At 38.4% G+C, this 18,125-nt stretch overlaps 1 protein-coding gene across 3 annotated transcripts in view; it reads right to left on the reverse strand.

Annotated features, from left to right (window-relative positions):
- Positions 1-18,125, reverse strand: part of TTC39B (tetratricopeptide repeat domain 39B) — a 129,807-nt gene that overhangs the window by 58,001 nt on the left and 53,681 nt on the right. For 2 of the 3 annotated variants that reach the window (XM_058565823.1, XM_058565820.1), the window contains 2 exons: positions 7,289-7,384; positions 4,475-4,573 (listed from right to left, as the gene is read on the reverse strand). In XM_058565823.1, coding sequence (XP_058421806.1) covers positions 4,475-4,573; positions 7,289-7,384 — 195 coding nt within the window. Of the gene's footprint in view, positions 1-4,474; positions 4,574-7,288; positions 7,385-9,348; positions 9,368-18,125 lie in introns of those variants that run through there. The other variant, XM_058565821.1, reaches the window with a different exon arrangement.

The raw sequence follows: 18,125 nt of genomic DNA on the forward strand, positions 1-18,125 counted from the left end.
CTCCGGCCATGCTGAGGCCGCGTCCCACATACAGCAACTGGAAGGATGTGCAACTATGACATACAACTATCTACTGGGGCTTTGGGGGAAAAAGGGGGAGGAGGATTGGCAATAGATGTTAGCTCAGAGCCAGTCTTCCTCAGCAAAAAGAGGAAGATTAGCATGGATGTTAGCTCAGGGCTGATCTTCCTCACAAAAAATAAATAAATAAGTTCAGCACATTTGAAGCATTATTTTCTATAAGGAGTTTTTCTTTTTTAAAACCTTACTGACTATAAGAGCAAACAGAAGTGAAAACTTAGCCATTTGGAATACAAAGGTTATATTCTTTATAAGACAGTCAACATGTCATAATTTTATTATTTATGAAGATTTGAGCATGTGTGTGTGGTAAGGGGAGAGAAGGGCTATTATGGATCAACGGAGCAGAAGGCAGACAGAAATTCTGAATTCTTTGCTAAGTGCAACCAGAGGAAGTTTCTACTTTATTCCAGGGCCCAGGATCTTCTTTGACTCGAGCCACAACCAAAGATCTCCCATATGTACTGATTCCACTGAAACTGTGGTCCTAGATTAACCACATCTCAGACTCCTAACGCCATTTTCAATTATTTACCTGGAGATTTTGTTTCTACCCTCTGAGAACTCACAATTTATACTCACTTATGCTGGGTAGAGAGATAACTGGTGACTCTTTTCTCCTCTTTCCAAATTATCTGAACTCTGTTCTGTTTACTTTTATGATTAAAAACTGATTTATAAAAATCTTAAAACATAAAAAGTAATATTTTAAAGAAAAACAAAAAAGTCTTATCTCCACCACTTTCCAGCTCCGTAACCTTGAACGACACACTTAACTTCTTTAAGTTTGTTTCCTCATCTGTAAGATGGGGATAGTCAAGGCTGCTGGTACTATTTTACAAGGTAGTTATAAAAATCAGGTATACTCATGGAAATAAAAGTATAAGCATTTATATATCTTGAGGCATTAGTATAATTCTCCAGGGAGTATCAAACTGCCCAGCCTCATCTGATAAGAACCACATATACACTTATACTTTCTGATCTGGCAAAGTTTCTCTGCACTTTGCTCATAATCTGATGACCTACTATTACCATATCTGATTCATGAGACCTGTTGATTACAAGACACAGAGGGTATTTTTAGGACATGTTAAAATGAATAAAAGTCTACAAAACCAACATATGATAATGCTGTACTTCTGAATTCTTCTCAAGTTTTCTTTACATTTTCACTGGCTTCCTCTACTTAATAAAATCAATTATTTAAAATAATTATGCACCCAATTGAATAGTTATTAACATTTTAGAACTGTCCAAAAGCATCTCTAATACGAACTTATTTTAAATCCACCTTTATGTAATAAAGGCTCAATAGTAATCAGTTTTTCAACTAAGGATAATGGGCATTGTCAATGTCGATGTAAGTCGAAAATGTTACAGTAGCTACCTAGGAAACTAGTAGATGACTTAGAAGGTAGCAACGGTGAGGGAGGGACATTTCCTCCCACTCCTCAGACTTCCTTGAGGGCGACTCGTCTGAATTAACACTCCTGGACTCTCTCCTCTCTTTTCACTCCTCCTCTGGGAGAAGAGTTATCTGATTGACGAATTGGAAAAAAAAAAACTGGGCATGAGTGGCCCAGCCCTCTCTTGTAGCGAGAGGAGGTGCATAATTGTTCTCCGCAATGCAGTGAGCTCAGTAGGGCAGGCTCTACTCCACCACCAACACCATCCTCACAAGGGAAGCTTACAATTCAGGGCCTAAATTTCATTCAGGGTATGTCAAAATCCCATTTCTCCATGCATCTAAACTGCATCCTCTAATATAGTCTTGAAGAATAATAAAGCTGAGAGTTTGATCTGTATAGATCAAACCAATAACTCAACTGGCTCTAGATTTAGGCCACAAAGAGACAGTTCTTTCAAAGCAAGAACTAAACACTTAAGATTTGTAGGCACAGAATAGTAGAGGGACAAGACTTTACTCTTCAGAGACATTTACCTTTACTACTGTGTGTGGGAGTATCCAAGGTTCTTTTCCAAGCAAATCCAAGATCTATCTGTACTGAGAACTCCAGATCTCCCTGCCCTCAAGAGCTCAAGGCCAACGTGCCTCAGGTCTGTTCTGCGTGGAGTCCATGGGCTCAGAAGGACCTATGGCTGGTCAACCAGACTGCAGAGACTCCTGGTACAACTTCTCCTTAACTACCCAAGGGAGAGGAGACACCCAATAAGTTCACAATCTATGGTGGGCTGTGTTGGACAGTAAGATTTTTAGGCAAGTCACTTAACCTCTCCAAGTCTCTGTCCCTCATCTATAAAAAGTATATGAGGAGATGACAATACCTACTCAAGAGGTATTAACACTGCTGTTATCAGGAGCACAAAAGACAATACAAGGTAAAAATACTACTAAATAATGCACTAAAAGGAATGAGGTAAATACTATTATTTTTGAAAAGCATAAAAGTGGTTAGTCTCTCTTCACGTGAATTATGTGCTCATTCTTCAGACCCAAATAGGAAAGCAGAGTTCTGGACCAGAGCCACCTCTATGGTGCCACAATGCTTCACGTCATGTCTATTTTAGTAGATCTCTTAATTAACAGGAAGAGCGGGATCACTCTTAATCACTTAGTCTACAAAGCCAGAACATGATACATCAAATTCTTTTAAATTACTTGTGCTTTAATGCCTTTGCCTCCTATCCTGATTTGTTAATAAGTACAATTATAACAAGCTGCTGTTACTATCTCATTGGTATGGTAGTAATTTAGCATTGCCCAATAGTCTCTAATAAGGTTAAATTATTTTGAAATGGCTTCTGTTTGGTAAAGACTGGTAACTACCCCTAGTTTATCCTACTAGTGAAGATGCTGGACAACCATAAGCAACAAAACAGAAGTTCCTTGGGCTAATACCTAATGAGTTAAGAAGAAGCAAGAAGAAAGAATAAGATGTGACTACAGCGAGAAGGTGAGATGCAGACAGAAACCTTGCCTCAGCTTTCCTGAGCTCAGTCCAGAGTCTTCCTTCTTAAACTAGGAGGGATCTTCCCAAGAGGGGATGGTATAGATGTCTTAAACCACAGGAACAATGTACCTAGCACACTTCTAAGACAAAGAAGGAAGTCAAAGAAAGCTGGGTTGAAGTCTATATAATGATGTCTGGGCCTTCTTTTTTTCTATTTTTCTTTAATTGTAGGAGAATACACATAACATAAAAAATTACCTTCTAACCATTTTTAAGTGTACAGTTCAGTAAGTTAAGTAAATTTATATAGTTGTGCAACCAATCTCCAGGGCTTTTTCATCTTGCAAAACTGAAACCCTATACCCATTAAACAATAACTCCCTCTATCCTGCATTCTTTACTAACCAATCCAAGAGAGGGTCTCCTCTTCTCTCACAAGCCCCTAGTCAAAATCTGGCCATAAGCTTAATGATTTAGCCATTTGAAAACCTCATCCACTAAGCAGTCTCTGGAACTCAGCCTCTTAGGTGACCAGAACTCCCTGTGTAACTCTGGGATACTCCAATGCCAACTTTCATTAAATAAGTTACCAATGGTCTGTGCCCACACTGAGCTGACAATCTAGGCTTGGTAAGTGAAGTATAAAAAAGTCTATAAAAGGTTTGCTCTCCATTCCTTTAATCCTGAGACTCTAAACCCCTGTTCTGATTACTGCTTTTGACAAATTTCTCAAGTAGATCAAGATGACGAAATATACTTAGAGACTTTAAAGTGGGTAACCTTGTCATCATTCCATTTCCCATGGAAAAATACATGTCTGAAGACCAAATAGGTCTCTCAACTCTAATAAAGAGATATGGGAAGAGGAGGAAATGATGGGAAAGTTCTGGGCCAGAGTGGAAAGTCTTTCCTCATTTTTCCAAAAATGATCTTCACATAGCTTCTTCTACAACTGGTGTGTCAACAGATTCGAAGTGATGAACACGAAACTTACAAATGTCTGAAACTTTGTGACTAGTGACCGGTAAGGACACCAGGTATAAATTCAAACTCAGAATTTCAGATTTGCAAGGCATCTTAGCCATGTACTTCTCCAGACATCAGGATCCTTATATGGGAAGACTCTCTCCCGGCCCTTTCAAGTTGAAGTACAATCAAAAGAAATCATAAATTGTCAAAACATTTTCTAAGACTAAACAAATGAGAGAGATTATAACCAGGGAGGCAAACGGGTTTTAAATGTGCACCGGCCTGGAAATGAGACGATGGAGCATCAAGCTGCAATCTGACCACTGCCTGGCTGTGCACCTTAGGTATGTCACTTGACATCCAGGATCGCTCGTTTGTTAAATACCGGCCAGAACTCCCTCCTTGACTGCCTCACAACTTTGTGTTGAGGAGCAAATAAATTAGGTATCTGTGGAGGGAGGGGGAACACAAGGAGTAACACATTCTGTGCAATCTAACTACCTACATACTTGTTCAAGTCTGAAGCTTCGCTCCACTTTGCTGGTGTCCTTTGAGGCTGCTCCACAATACATTTATAAGTGCTTGTTTTTACAAATGCCTTAGAAGACCTGTTGATTAAAAGGCAGCGTAGGAATTTTTATTGTTTAAATTTTTAAAAGAAAACGACTATGAAACTTGCAAATCCTAATACTATACTTAAATATACCTCTAAATTTCTTACGTTCCCCCTCCATTTCTTTCTTTATATATCTTTAACGTCTCCCCTTCTGACCCTTTCCCAACTCAGAAACTCGCACAAATCTCACTCACTTCTATTTAAAGCAAAAACAACAAAAAAGATAACTTCCCCTCAATCTTGTTTTTCTCTCCTAACACAACTTCTCCCACTCACTCCTTCCCATCATAGGCAAGAGCTTCAAAAACGAGTTGACACCTTCCCTACATCCCCATCTCCCATTCATCTTCAGCCACCCCAGCCCGGCTCCTGCCCCAACTCCCTTGAAACCCTCTAAGCTAAAGGTCCCTGATGACCTAATGACAAAATGCAAAGGATACTTTTTAGCCTATATCCATGCAGACCTCTTTGCCAGACTCAGCTCTGTGGACCAGATTCCAGAACTTGCCCCCTCCCCTAAACCCCTTGCCATCTTGCAGGCACCATCTCATGGAGTCTTCCTCTCTCACACATCTCCACAGCTCTTGCTTGAACTCTCAATCCCTCAGCCGTCCCGTCAACATCTGTGTTCCAGAAGGTTTCTTCCTCCGTTCTCTTCTCATTTGTTGCACTCTCTCTTGGAAATAGCATTTTCGATTCACAACTTCAACAACTACATATATGCTGAAGAGTCCCAGTCTACAGATCCAGCCCAGAGCTCTCTAAAGATCACACTCTTTATTTATTGCTACTTTCAGTAGTATTTTTTTTTACTTATTTTATTACAGCTTTCAAACTGAGCATTATTAATGTGGATGCAGTAGTTACCTAGGAAACTATCAGATGAGTTAGAGAATAACTCTGAGGGGGGAACACATATTTCTGAAGAAAGCTCAGATTTCCATGAGCAGGGACATATGGAATAAAATAGTAATGTAGCAAATCAATGCCTTCAGATCCTTAAAGTTATTTGCAACGTGATCTCCATTCCTTAATCCTCATATTATTGCACCCCTTCCAAATATTGTGAGGATGAGCCCTAAGACAAACTGCCAAGTCCATGAGTGTTATGAACACACTCATAGATAGCTCAAATTTCAAATGCAAAATCCAAAATGTTAAAGATCTGCTGTATAATTTAAAGTTTAGGGGCCAGCCCCGTGGCGTAGCAGTTAAGAGCGCGCTCCGCGGCTGGCAGCCCAGGTTCGATCCCGGCGCGCACCAATGCACCGCTGGTCAGGCCATGCTGTAGCGGTGTCCCACATAAAGTGGAGGAAGATGGGCACGGATGTTAGCTCAGGTCCAGTCTTCCTCAGCAAAAAAAGAGGAGGATTGGCATGGATGTTAGCTCAGGGCTGATCTTCCTCCAAAAAAAAAAAGAAATATAAAGTTTAATAAACCTGTAAGGATAGATGGAAAGCACTTTCTCATAGTATTAAAAAATAGCTTTAACAGAATTACTTTAGTAACTGACAAAGGAACTACCTACATGTTCAAAAGAAACAACTGGTTAAATTAATTTTAGAAGCGGTGGGGAAGGAACAGTACTTACCAATTAAATGTGATATTATAAAAAGTATTTAACGGAAAGGAAAAATGTCACGATATATTAAGTTTTAGATAGGTTACTAAGGGGCCGGCCCCATGGCTTAGCAGTTAAGTGGGTGCGCTCCACTACTGGCAGCCTCGGTTCGGATCCTGGGCGTGCACCAATGCACTGCTTGTCCGGCCATGCTGAGGCCGCGTCCCACATACAGCAACTAGAAGGATGTGCAACTGTGACATACAACTATCTACTGGGGCTTTGGGGGGAAAAAAAAGGAGGAGGATTGGCAATAGATGTTAGCTCAGGGCCGGTCTTCCTCAGCAAAAAGAGGAGGATTGGCACGGATGTTAGCTCAGGGCTGATCTTCCTCACAAAAAAAATAAAATAAAAAATAAAATAAAAAATAAAAAAAAGTCACTAAGTAGTATATTTAATATGATCCCAATTAAGCAAAAAAAATTAACATCTCTATATATGAAGAGAAAAAGAAAGGATACACACCAAAAAAATAGTTATGGTGATGGTAATACATATTTTATTCTCTCTTTTGTGCTTTTCCATATTTCCTGAATTTTCTACAATGAATGTTTCTTAAAATGCACTTTCAAGCCAAGGTTATGAGAAGAATATAAGTAGAAAAATAATCATAATACAATATTCAATGAAAACTCTATGGTTACATCCTTTTCGAGAAGGAAGGCTGGGAAAAAGACCGGAATGAAAGACACCAAAATTCTAACAGTCTGGATTAAAGTGGTCATAATTAGGGTTGATGTTTCTCCTTTGCTCCATTTTCCCTGATGCTTGGCAATGTGGTTATATTATTTTATAATAAAATTAATAGTTAAAAAATTTTTTAATGAAAAAGACTCAAAAGGGAGCTGTGCCCCAAAAGTTGAATTAAGTTTTGTCTCTGCTTTTATGTAACAGTGCTACCTATTCACTGGTTGCCTTAGCAGCTCTCAGTCTCCTCCCTTAATCAGTAAATTGGGCACCACACCTACTCAGGCCTCTCCCCATTCGATTGGGTTAGTAAAACACAAAGCCCTGTCCTAACATTAACATTACAATTCACCGAAGTGTTGGACTGGTCCCCCAGAAGGCCCACACCCTCTTCCTGACCTGCTCACATTAGATGAACTGTGCTGTCCAGATGCCTGTTTTACATCAAATGATGAAAAGTAGTGGCTGCTTGTAGCCATATCTGCACGAGAAGACCTGTTAATAAAAAAGACAGAGTGAGGTTTCTATTTCTTTGTCTTACAGGAAAAGTCTACATAAATCCAAGTACATAACACAAGCCCTTCAATTATTTAGTATATCTCACCTCCATTTCTTAGCAATTTTAAAAATCAAGTAACAAAAATCTACTCAGTTACGTGGTGACCACTCCTAAAATACAGCCCCAATAAAAAACTTATTTTTCTTTTTATTGTAAGACACAAAAAAAATTAATTGAAATCACCTCCCAAGGCTCTCCACTCAAAGATTGCATTGTATCTTGCCTATATCCTTCCAGATCTTTTCCCAAGTAAATCTATACATCTATTTTTCTATTTTATTAAAGTGGAATATTATTGTAAGGGAGGAAAAAGTTTTCCTCAACCCTCTTTGGATCCCTGGCTGGGTCTGAAAATTAAACTGACACAGACAGATCAACAGGAGAGAAGCATATAAATTTTACGGAAGTTTTACACGAGCCTTCACACGCGAATGGAGGCTTGAAGAAGTGACCAGAGCAGGAAGCTTTTACACGTTTAGACACAGAAACAATAAATTAGTGAAGAACTGACAAGACAAAGGGGTTGGGCCATGGGTAGTAAATGGCGAAGTGGTAACTAGGAAGGTAAGAGTTAATTTAACAAGGTTTCTTTGCAGATTCTCTATGCTGATAAGAATCTGTCTCCAGTCAAAGGAGAATTTATTTTCTGCCTTTAGATAGCAAAGGGGGAATTTTTTTCAGCATTTACCGCGTTACTGGCTTCAGCTTGTTAAAAACAAAGAAATAGCAGGTCCAAAATGGAGTCACTTGCCTCAGGACAACAAAACAAGACCTAATAGCTAACCTAATTGCAGTTTCTGCCTCTCCCAGGAATGTGACCTTTAACCAGTCAATCTGGAATTATCTGATCAGCACCCGTGAGGTGGTAATCTGCACGATGGACCCCCGCCCTTCCCCCAAAGGAAGTGACTTTGCCTGAAAAGACCCACTTTGTTAGAAACTTTCTTTTTCTGCCCCCTCTGCCTACAAAAGCCTTCCATTTTGTACAGCGCCTTGGCGCTCCTTTCTTTCTTCTTGCTGGATGGGATGCTACGCAATTCATGAATAGTGGAATAAAGCCAATTAGATCTTCAAATTTACTCAGCTGAACTTTGTCTTTTAACACGCTCCAAATAATTTTTATGTCAGAGGCATATTTTGGGGTGATATAGCCTGGTTTCCTTCACTATACACTTAATTTACCCAGAATCTTCTCTTCTCAATAAATACAGAGTTGCTTTACCATAGTTACTGTCTGCACAGCATTCTGTTCAATGGAAGTGGCATAATTTGTTACCTGTCCCTCATTTTGGGCCATGTAGGTTGCTCCCAATATTTCACAATTAAAAACAATACTTAATAAGCCCCTTTACTCACCTGCCTGATTATTTCCTAAGGATAAATTCTTGAGTTAAAGGGCACATATTTTGTAAAGTACTTTATTTTTAACAAACCGCTGCTTCATTTCCCATTATATATACACCACAGAATGCTGAAGTAACGTAGAGGGGGTGGACACTGATTTGGTTTGCAGAATGTTAGGCCACTTTATTGACCCAAAGCTACCTCCACAAATACACATCGAGGCAGGTCCACTCAAGAGAAGGAAACTTCCAGAGAGTTTAAGTCCTGCCATGTATTGTACTAGAATCGCCAATCTCTTGCTTCCATTCACCTTAACTGTGCACAGGCCATAAAGAAGAGAGGAAAGGAGTATTGACTATCCCTTTAGGGAAGCTTTTTTTTTTTTTTAATTCTATGATGTACAATGTCCTCAATTAAGCAGAATTTGATTATATCCCAACTTTCAGATTTCCTAATACTCTGTACTATTTTATATTCAACATTCACCTTATCTTGAACATATCGAGTTTCCTAAATTATATACATCAGGTTAAGAGAAAATCAATGTTCTTCTTACGGGGTGGTTGGGTGTGGGGTGGTAGAAGGGAAGAAAACTCCACAAATAAAGGAAAATGTAGCTTGAAGGCAGGTTATTTCCCATCACAAGAACTTTTTACCAGAACAGAGGAAGCACTAAGCACTTATATAAACCAGACTCTAGAGCAGTGGCTGTCATCTCTGTTTACAAGTAAAGAAAGAGGAAAAGACAGATTCAAAAGGCTGTCTGCTGTTTTAGATCATTCTTGCCCATCTGTCCTCTTACAGATTCATTTATAAAGGCTAAAAAATCATGGTCTCTGAAATGTACTGTGAAAATGTCCCCCCATTTCTCATTTGCCTTTAGCTTTAATTATAAAATTCTCCCCAATACTGAAATCTCTATTTAATCAAAACTAATCACTTTCCTTTAACATTTCTGATTTTGAGGGCATACTTAGAAAAACCTTCCCTTCACAAAGATTATATAACATAATTTTACCAGTGCTGTTACATTTTAATCTTTAATTTCTTGATCCATTTATAATTTGCGTATATGGTATGAGATAGTGCTGTGCAGTTTTTTCTTAATCTTTTGCCATTTTTCCCAAGATAATTTTTAAAAGACCACATCTTTCCCCCAATGATTTGACATACTATATACATAAAACACTAAAATTTATTAAGTTCTGCTAAAATCAAGTATGTTGTACCAGATAAATGCCGCATGTTTCAAAGCTACAATTATAGTATCTTTACCAGGCACAATAGCCTTGGATTTAGCAGAACTTAATAAGTATTAATAAAATAATACTAGATTTTCTTCATTTTTTTCTGAACTATAAAAGCTTAGGTTAGATCCTTCTAGTCCTTTATACTTTTATACACATGTACATGAAGTCCCAGAAATTCTATAGTATTTTAAAATTTATATTAATATCACAATAAGTATATCATGCTGTGAACCCATTTTTTATTCAACCGTATTTTTTGATACACATCTAATTTACTCATTTAAACTACCTAGTATTTCATCAAGAACCTATTTTCTCATTTTTTTACGAGAAATGTTTCAAATACATAGAGAAAATAATATAAATAAATAAATAATATAAAATAATATAACACACAACTATATCTGGAATCCATTTTGTGTACAGCGTGAGCTAAATTTAATTGTTTCCCCTATGGATAGGCAATTATCCCAACACCAGTGAATAACTCATCCTTCAGCTACTCATTAGCTTGGAACTAAGACAAACGGAAGACTACATGACCTCTCAATGTCATCCTGGAGCACTGTAACAGGCCCACCCAAGGAATATTTCATTCTCTAGGGGATATCCCTTTGTTTGATTTGCTATTTACTACTGATTAAGGTCTATATTCTGTAAAATATTATGTTAACTTGTAGATTTTTTGTCTAGTAAATGTGCAAATAATTTGTCTGGTAAGGTTATAGTTTAATTGCCACGTAGGAGATAAACCAGTTTTGCATATAACAAATCTCATTCCAACATTCTTTCTTCAGTTCCCCAATTGCTCTTGGAACCAGCTGTACCATCTTGCTGATTTCGTCACTGATAAATAAATCTTTGACTTGTGTTCATTCTATAATTTTTATACTTTGACACACCGAATAACACTGCAATCTCTAACACAGGGCAAGTTTCCACATGTGCACAGGTCTGTTTCCAGGCACTCTTTTGTTCCATTCATATATTTGCCTCTCTCTGCACCAGTCACATAATTTTCATATCATGGCTTTCTTATACACTACATGCCAATGGGGTAAGTCCTCTATTAAATGCTCGTTTTTTTTGGTGGTGGTGGAGAATGCTATTATTACAACTTCATTCTTATTTATGAATTTTAGAATTAGTTATTGTAAAGTTACAAGAAAAGTCCTACCGTGGTTTTAACTGAGACTTCATTACATTTTTAGAGAATTTTGCAAAATGTCTTTACGATATTACATTTTCACATCCATACACATTTATTCAGGTCTTCTCTTATTTCCTTCAATAAAGTTTTTTAATATATGGAACACTGCACTGAGATACATGTAAGCTTGCAAAAAAGCCATGCTAAATATTCCTTATATTGCTTTGATTTTAGAATTTGTATCACCAAGCAAGCACAGTTACTAAAAATTTAACTGAATAGAATGACTTGCCTATTCCACTCCTGAGCATAACCTAGATGTTATAACCAGATGTTAGAAGAAATGTATTTTTAGCTAGTGAAACATATTGTTATTGGGTTGATAGAAGCTAAAAAAAGCAACACGTCATATTCCAATTACAGGTTTAGTATGTTGGAAAAATATGTCCTTACTTTGTTTTTACCACTCTAATTTTTTTTAAGTTTTTAAAAAGCCTTATTGAGATACAATTCACAGTCTATACAATTCACCCATTTAAAGTATATAATCAATGCTTTTTAGTATATTCATAGAGGTGTGCAACTGTCACCACAATCTGATATTGCAATATTTTGTCACCCACAAGAAACCCTGTATCCGTCCATTAGCAGTCACTCCCCATTTCCCCCTCCACCTCTAGTCCTAGGCAACCACTAATCTACTTTCTGTATGTACAGATTTGCCTATTCTGGACATTTCATATTAATGGAATTATATAATATGGGGTCTTTTATGTTTGGCTTTTTTCACTCAGCGTAATGTTTTCAAATTTCATTCGTGTTGTTGCATGTTTCAGTACTTTATTCCTTTTTATTGACAAATAATATTCCATTGTATGCATATAACACATTTTGTTTATCATTTCATTAGTTGATGGATATATGGGTTATTTCCACTTTGGGGCTATTACGAATAATGCTACCGTTAACATTCACGTACAAGTTCTTGTGTGGACATATATTTCATTTCTCTTGGGTATATACCTAGAAGTGGAATTGCTGAGTCATATGGCAACTCTATGTTTGACATTTTGAAGAACAGCCAGACCATTTTCCAAAATGGCTGATGATTTCACATTCTTACCAGCAATGTATGAGAGTTCCAATTTCTCCATATCTTGGCCAGCACTTGTTATTATCCATCTTAGTGGGTGTGATGGTATCTCACTGTGGTTTTGACTTGCATTTGCCTAATAACTAACGATGTGGAGGACCTGTTTAGGTACTTCTTGGTCATTCGTGTATCTTCTCTGGAGAAATGTCTATTCAAGTTGTTTGGCCATTTTTTTAATTGCGTTGTCTTTTCATTACTGAGTTTTATACTGCTCTAATTTTTAATCACTAGGTAGAACTATTTTCAGATGAAAAGCTTACAGCTGTCTTTGTTTATATTTTTTCTCTCATTGAAATCATAATTAGCAGAATCAATTCAAATTTCATTTCCCCAGTAAATGCAACACAATGTGCAATGCTCCTGCACAATGAAATAAAACCTAGCCCATTCAAAAAAGAAAAAAGAAAGAAAGAAAATGTCAAAAATTAATAAAAAGATACTTAATATCCTTCAAGCTTTTTCATCAAAGTTAAAATCTCTCTTTAGGGGAGAAAAGAAATGAAGGTAGACAGGCCAACTGTTATGCTCCAGGAGGCACCATTTCTATCATCTCCAGGTGTCCCCTGGAGTCCTACATTCATGATTCCAGTGGACGTACCACCAGATTTCCAGGAAATCTACCGCTTAATATTATTGACCATATGATCAGCTTGTTTTTCTTACTAAAGAAAACTGCTCACCAGGTCAAATTCTGCCCAATGGAAGATTCCTTCAAATAGCCATTCTCATGGCCAGTGATGAGAGGAAGAGGTTTTTCTTGGTTTTCTTGTTTCTGCTGCAGCTGGGAGGGCAGGAACAGCCTAGAAATGGTGAGCATTTCCTCACCACTCTGGTCCTGTTCCTTTAGAGGGAAGATCTAAAAAGCTGGAAAAAGGCAAAGGGCAAGCACTATAAAAGGATAAAATTATTCTATTAAATGATACCCTAGTGAATTTACAAACCAGATATCCTGCCCCTAAATAATCCATGCTTAGACTTATTACAAAGGCTTCCTCAATCAAAACTCTAAACCTTCCTGTTGTCTGTATGGCTTGAGTGATTTTTATATTCTTTCTGCTTTTCTATGTCTTTTTAAATTTTCAAAAATGATCATACACTATTTTTAATAATCAAGAAAAAAGTACATATTTTGAGCAATTTAAATGTAAATTTGTGAAGGAAATATTCAAATATTAATTTAAGGAAACACTTTCTGATCATACCTTTTATGTGGCACATAGCTTAAAATAGTTCTTCTGAAAAATATGCAAGAACAATATAGTATTATTTTTAGCCCTTTCCATGTGAAGAAGTTAGACTACATCACTACTCAATGTGTTTCCAATGTAATTTTAGACCTTTTAGATCTCTTCCAAATTTTCACTACTTTGAAAAAGTCAGTTTTTAAATGCTGTGGGTTTTCTAATTTTGTCTTTTCTATTTCCTACATTGATAACATGCTTCAATGCTATTTTAAGTTTTGAACCTAAAACAGCTCTAATTCTAAATTCCTGAATTGCTTTCAAATTTATTACTTTATATATACATTTATGATCTGAATCTGATTTTCAATGTTTCTACCTGTGCTGAAAATGAACTATGATTTATTTCTTTTTTTTTGTGAGGAAGATCAGCCCTGAGCTAACATCCATGCTAATCCTCCTCTTTTTGCTGAGGAATATCGGCTCTGAGCTAACATCTATTGCCAATCTTTCTCCTTTTTTTCCCCGAAAGCCCCAGTAGATAGCTGTATGTCGGAGTTGCACATCCTTCTAGTTGCTGTATGTGGGATGCGGCCTCAGCATGGCCGGAGAAGCAGTCCGTCGGTGTGTGCCCGGGATCCGAACCTGGGCCACCAGTAGCGGAGCGTGCGCACTTAACCGCTAAGCCATGGCAGCGGCCCTATGATTTATTTTTTATTGGAAGGAACTGGCCCTCACAGGAACCCTAGTGGTGGTAATCAGCAGGCATTAGCATGCGCTCTCTACACCTCCCCATTTCCATCTTTGGCAGATCAGAAAAATGCAGTGCACAGAGCCTGTGTGCATGTCAGCAAGCTATCTTCCAAGTGTCTCCCTAGCCCTGTATGAAGGATGGGGAGTGACAGGTCCAGGAAAATAGATGGATTCGTGACTGTTTGAACAGCTTCACTCGAAAGGTACTGCCCTTTACCCTGTCTGATTTTACATTTTTATCAGAAACTGGGATTAAGACAGAAAAAACAAGCTAACTAACTCAGCAGAAAAAATAAAGCTGGGAAAGATAGCAGGGAATGGACCATAATCTAAAAAAGATAATGCACTAAATGGATGGGTTAAATTTTGTAAGCTAAATTTAATTTCCACTCATAAAACATCTAGGAGCACCATATTGCAGGCACTGTTATCAGGTATTACATACATAAAATCATACAGCTCTCAAAGATGATATCTGAGAATAAATGATAAGTTCCTGAATTTGGATCAAAAATCCAACTGAATAAAAGGAGGATAAAAAAGATGTTACTTAACAACATGGTAGTAAAAGTTAAGAATTATTTAAAAGGGAACTTACAAACACAATAGGATGCTAACCCTGATCCAACTTAAGCTGTATTAATAAAAGCGATGTATCTAGAATGAGGAAAGTGATAGTCTGTCCTAAATTTCTTTTAATTAGCTCTTTTTTAAATATATATGTCTCTCCATCAGTGTGTAAACTCCTCGATTGTATCACAGGCTCCTAGCAGAGTGCCTTGCAAGTGGAAACTTTCAATAAGATGGTGCTGATAGACTGACCAGATAAAAGGACAAAGGAATGAATGGAGGATAGCACCACTCTCGCCTCATCAGACCAACAATACCTGGCCCGTCTGATGTTCTAGATGCACCCTTACAAGAAGGCCAACAATTGGGAATGCAACAAGAAGCCAACAGCCAGGGAGAGAAAGGACTCAAAGCTAGTTTAACAGAAGGAAGAGTTCAAGGAAGTGGAGAAGCTTCACATGGAAGGAAGAAGAGTTGGAGGAAAGCAGAGAAAAGGAAAGAACATGAAGGCCTTTTCCAGACATTCCCCTCCCCTGTTCACTTGGAAGCTTCCAATACACCCTTCCAGCCCACGTTCTCTGGAGCTACATCCTACTCCCAAATGACTCAGAAGAATACATAATAATGTGTATACAGAAAGAGAAGAATAAAACAAATGTGGCAAAATGTTAAAAATGGATTATGGGTACACAGAAGTTCTCTGTATTATTCTTTTATTTTTTTTCTCTAAATTTGGAATTATTGCAAAATGAGAAGTTTTATTTTTAAAGACAGCTTAGATGATCCTATAGTAAGGGGCAGAGACAGAGATCAAACGGGAGCAGCCAGTGGACCTTGGGCACCTGTGGACCAGCCAATGCCAGTGGAGAATGCCAAGCCCTCAGGATCATGAGCACACCAACAGGTCCAGCCATCACAGGTGCTTCAGTGGCAGAGGCAGTAAGGACAGAGGTCAATGCAAAAACAACTGGATGAGGCTGTCAACCAGAGAGCAACACCCACAGCAGGGCTCCATCCCTACAGCACTTCATCCTGCACCCAGATGCCATCTGGGAAGGAGGAGAGGGAGGGGGAACCTTCGAGAAGGGAGATGTAAGCCTGACGCCGAGTTTAAATTTTTATTTGACCAGGCATATCTCTCTTCCACTCTCCCAAGAAAACCTGAGTCACTCCAAGAGACTGTTTGAAATGTGAACAGATGATGTAATCTTTAATTGACAACTTAATGTTTTTTCCCATTCTCAATGGGGATGAGAGTTCTAGGGCAAAGTGAGAACAGTTGAAAAGAAGACAAGTTCATCTTCGTATAAAATATAAAGTGTGCTTCAGACCCTACTCACTAAGAAAACGGAGGGGCAGAAAAAAGAAACTACCCCAAGAGAAGCTGCTTTCCTTGCCCACAGTCACAGCAAATCAGACAGAGTGGGAACTAAAACCAGAGCCTGTATCTTTTCAAATTCTTTCCTTGGGCAAAGCAAATTGTACTCCTTCACATTATTTAAAACAAACAACAATGGAATGGTAGACCGGCAAGAGATACGTACAGCTCCTGTGTCATTTTGCTGGCTTTCTTTGCTGAATTTTTTTTAATTCAAAAAGAAATCCCTTTCCTATTAGAGGGTTCTCTTATTTCTAACAGAAAACTCCTACCTAATCTATTAATTATCCTTTCTTACCACCCTACCATAGTGTGATTTAGGAGAAAGCTGGGACACGAGGCAAAACGCTGGGTTTCTAGCCTAGGTGTGCTGGTCACTGGCAAGCAGTGTGACTATGGATCATTTGCTCCCTTCTATAGGCCTCAGAGTCCTCATCTGCAAAAACAGAGAAGGGATGCACATCATAGAAACAGAAAGTAGAATGGCGGCTACCAGGGGCTGGGGGGCGGGGGGAGTTATCATTTAACGGGTACAGAGTTTCAGTTTTACAAGATGAGTTCTGGAGACAGATGGTGGTGATGGTTGCACAACATTATGAATATATTTAATACCACCGAACTGTACACTTAAAAATGGTTAAGATGGTTAAGTTTATGTTACATGTATCTTACCACAATAAAAAAAATTGGGGGGGAAAAAAGCATATACACACAAAAAAAAAGCCAGAGAAGGGATAACAATAGCAGCCCTGTCTACCTCACAGGGATGTCATGAGAAGGAAATGCGTTCCCTTCTGTAAAACCACTTTTTCAGCTGAAACATCGCATAAATGTGGTACTGATGTTGTTAAAGGAGTTAAGCGACTGGGGCCAAGAACTTTCCATTAGACCAACCATTACATTCTCGCTACTCAGCAGTTCGGCATTTCCTCCATCACCAGGGAGAGGCCACTTAAGCAGCCCTTTGCCATTTTCATTCTGTAGGGATGCAGATATTTTCAGGATGCAGAGCAAATGCAGGTTTTCAGCGTGACACTGAAGCAGGGAGGGGGGTTGTCTGTCATTTCCTTTAAGGCATCACAACCATAAACAAAAAGGAAAACAAAGAAATTTTTAAAAAGCAATGCGGAAAATGTTTTCCTTTCATTTGGCTCAAGATCCATGAGGGAAAGAAAAAATAAAGGCTGCCCAAAAGTCATTTTTTCAGGCTAGATAATGTATCTCTCCTCTGGGTTCCTTGGTCAGAATTTAAAACTCATCATAGTGTGATTATTGGTTTACTTTTCAGTTGTGGTGAGTAGATTATGAGCTTTTTCAGGAAGCGAACTCTTTGTCTTAGCCCATAGATGTTCAACGAGTTTTTGATGAATGAACAACGTGCGTGCGTGTGTGTGTGTGTGTGTGTGTGTGTGTGTGTGTGTGAGGAAGACTAGCCCTGAGCTAACATCTGTTGCCAATCCTCCTCTTTTTGCTGAGGAAGATTGGCCCTGAGCTAACATCCATGCCCATCTTCCTCTACTTTACATGGGACGCCGCCACAGCATGGCTTGACAAGCAGTGCATCGGTGCGTGCCTGGGATCCGAACCTGCGAAGCCCGGGCCGCCGAAGCAGAGCGCGTGCACTTAACCACTACGCCATTGGGGCAGCCCCTGAATGACATTTTTATTGATTCTATATTGGCACCCTTGTGCCAATACAAGTCTCGCTATTTGGCATTTTATGTCACATATGTAGATCATGGAAAGTACCCAAGAATATATTTTCACAGAGACCTTCATTCAAAAACAAGCGGCTTTCAGTAAATAGGAGGGCTTTCCCCACAAACATCTATTAGGTAATACAAGCAAAACAGAAGGGGAAGCATATAAATACTCAAGGAATTAACCCTAAAGCTTCA

Source organism: Diceros bicornis, chromosome 22 (genome assembly GCF_020826845.1).
Source record: "Diceros bicornis minor isolate mBicDic1 chromosome 22, mDicBic1.mat.cur, whole genome shotgun sequence".
Taxonomy (NCBI): domain Eukaryota; kingdom Metazoa; phylum Chordata; class Mammalia; order Perissodactyla; family Rhinocerotidae; genus Diceros; species Diceros bicornis.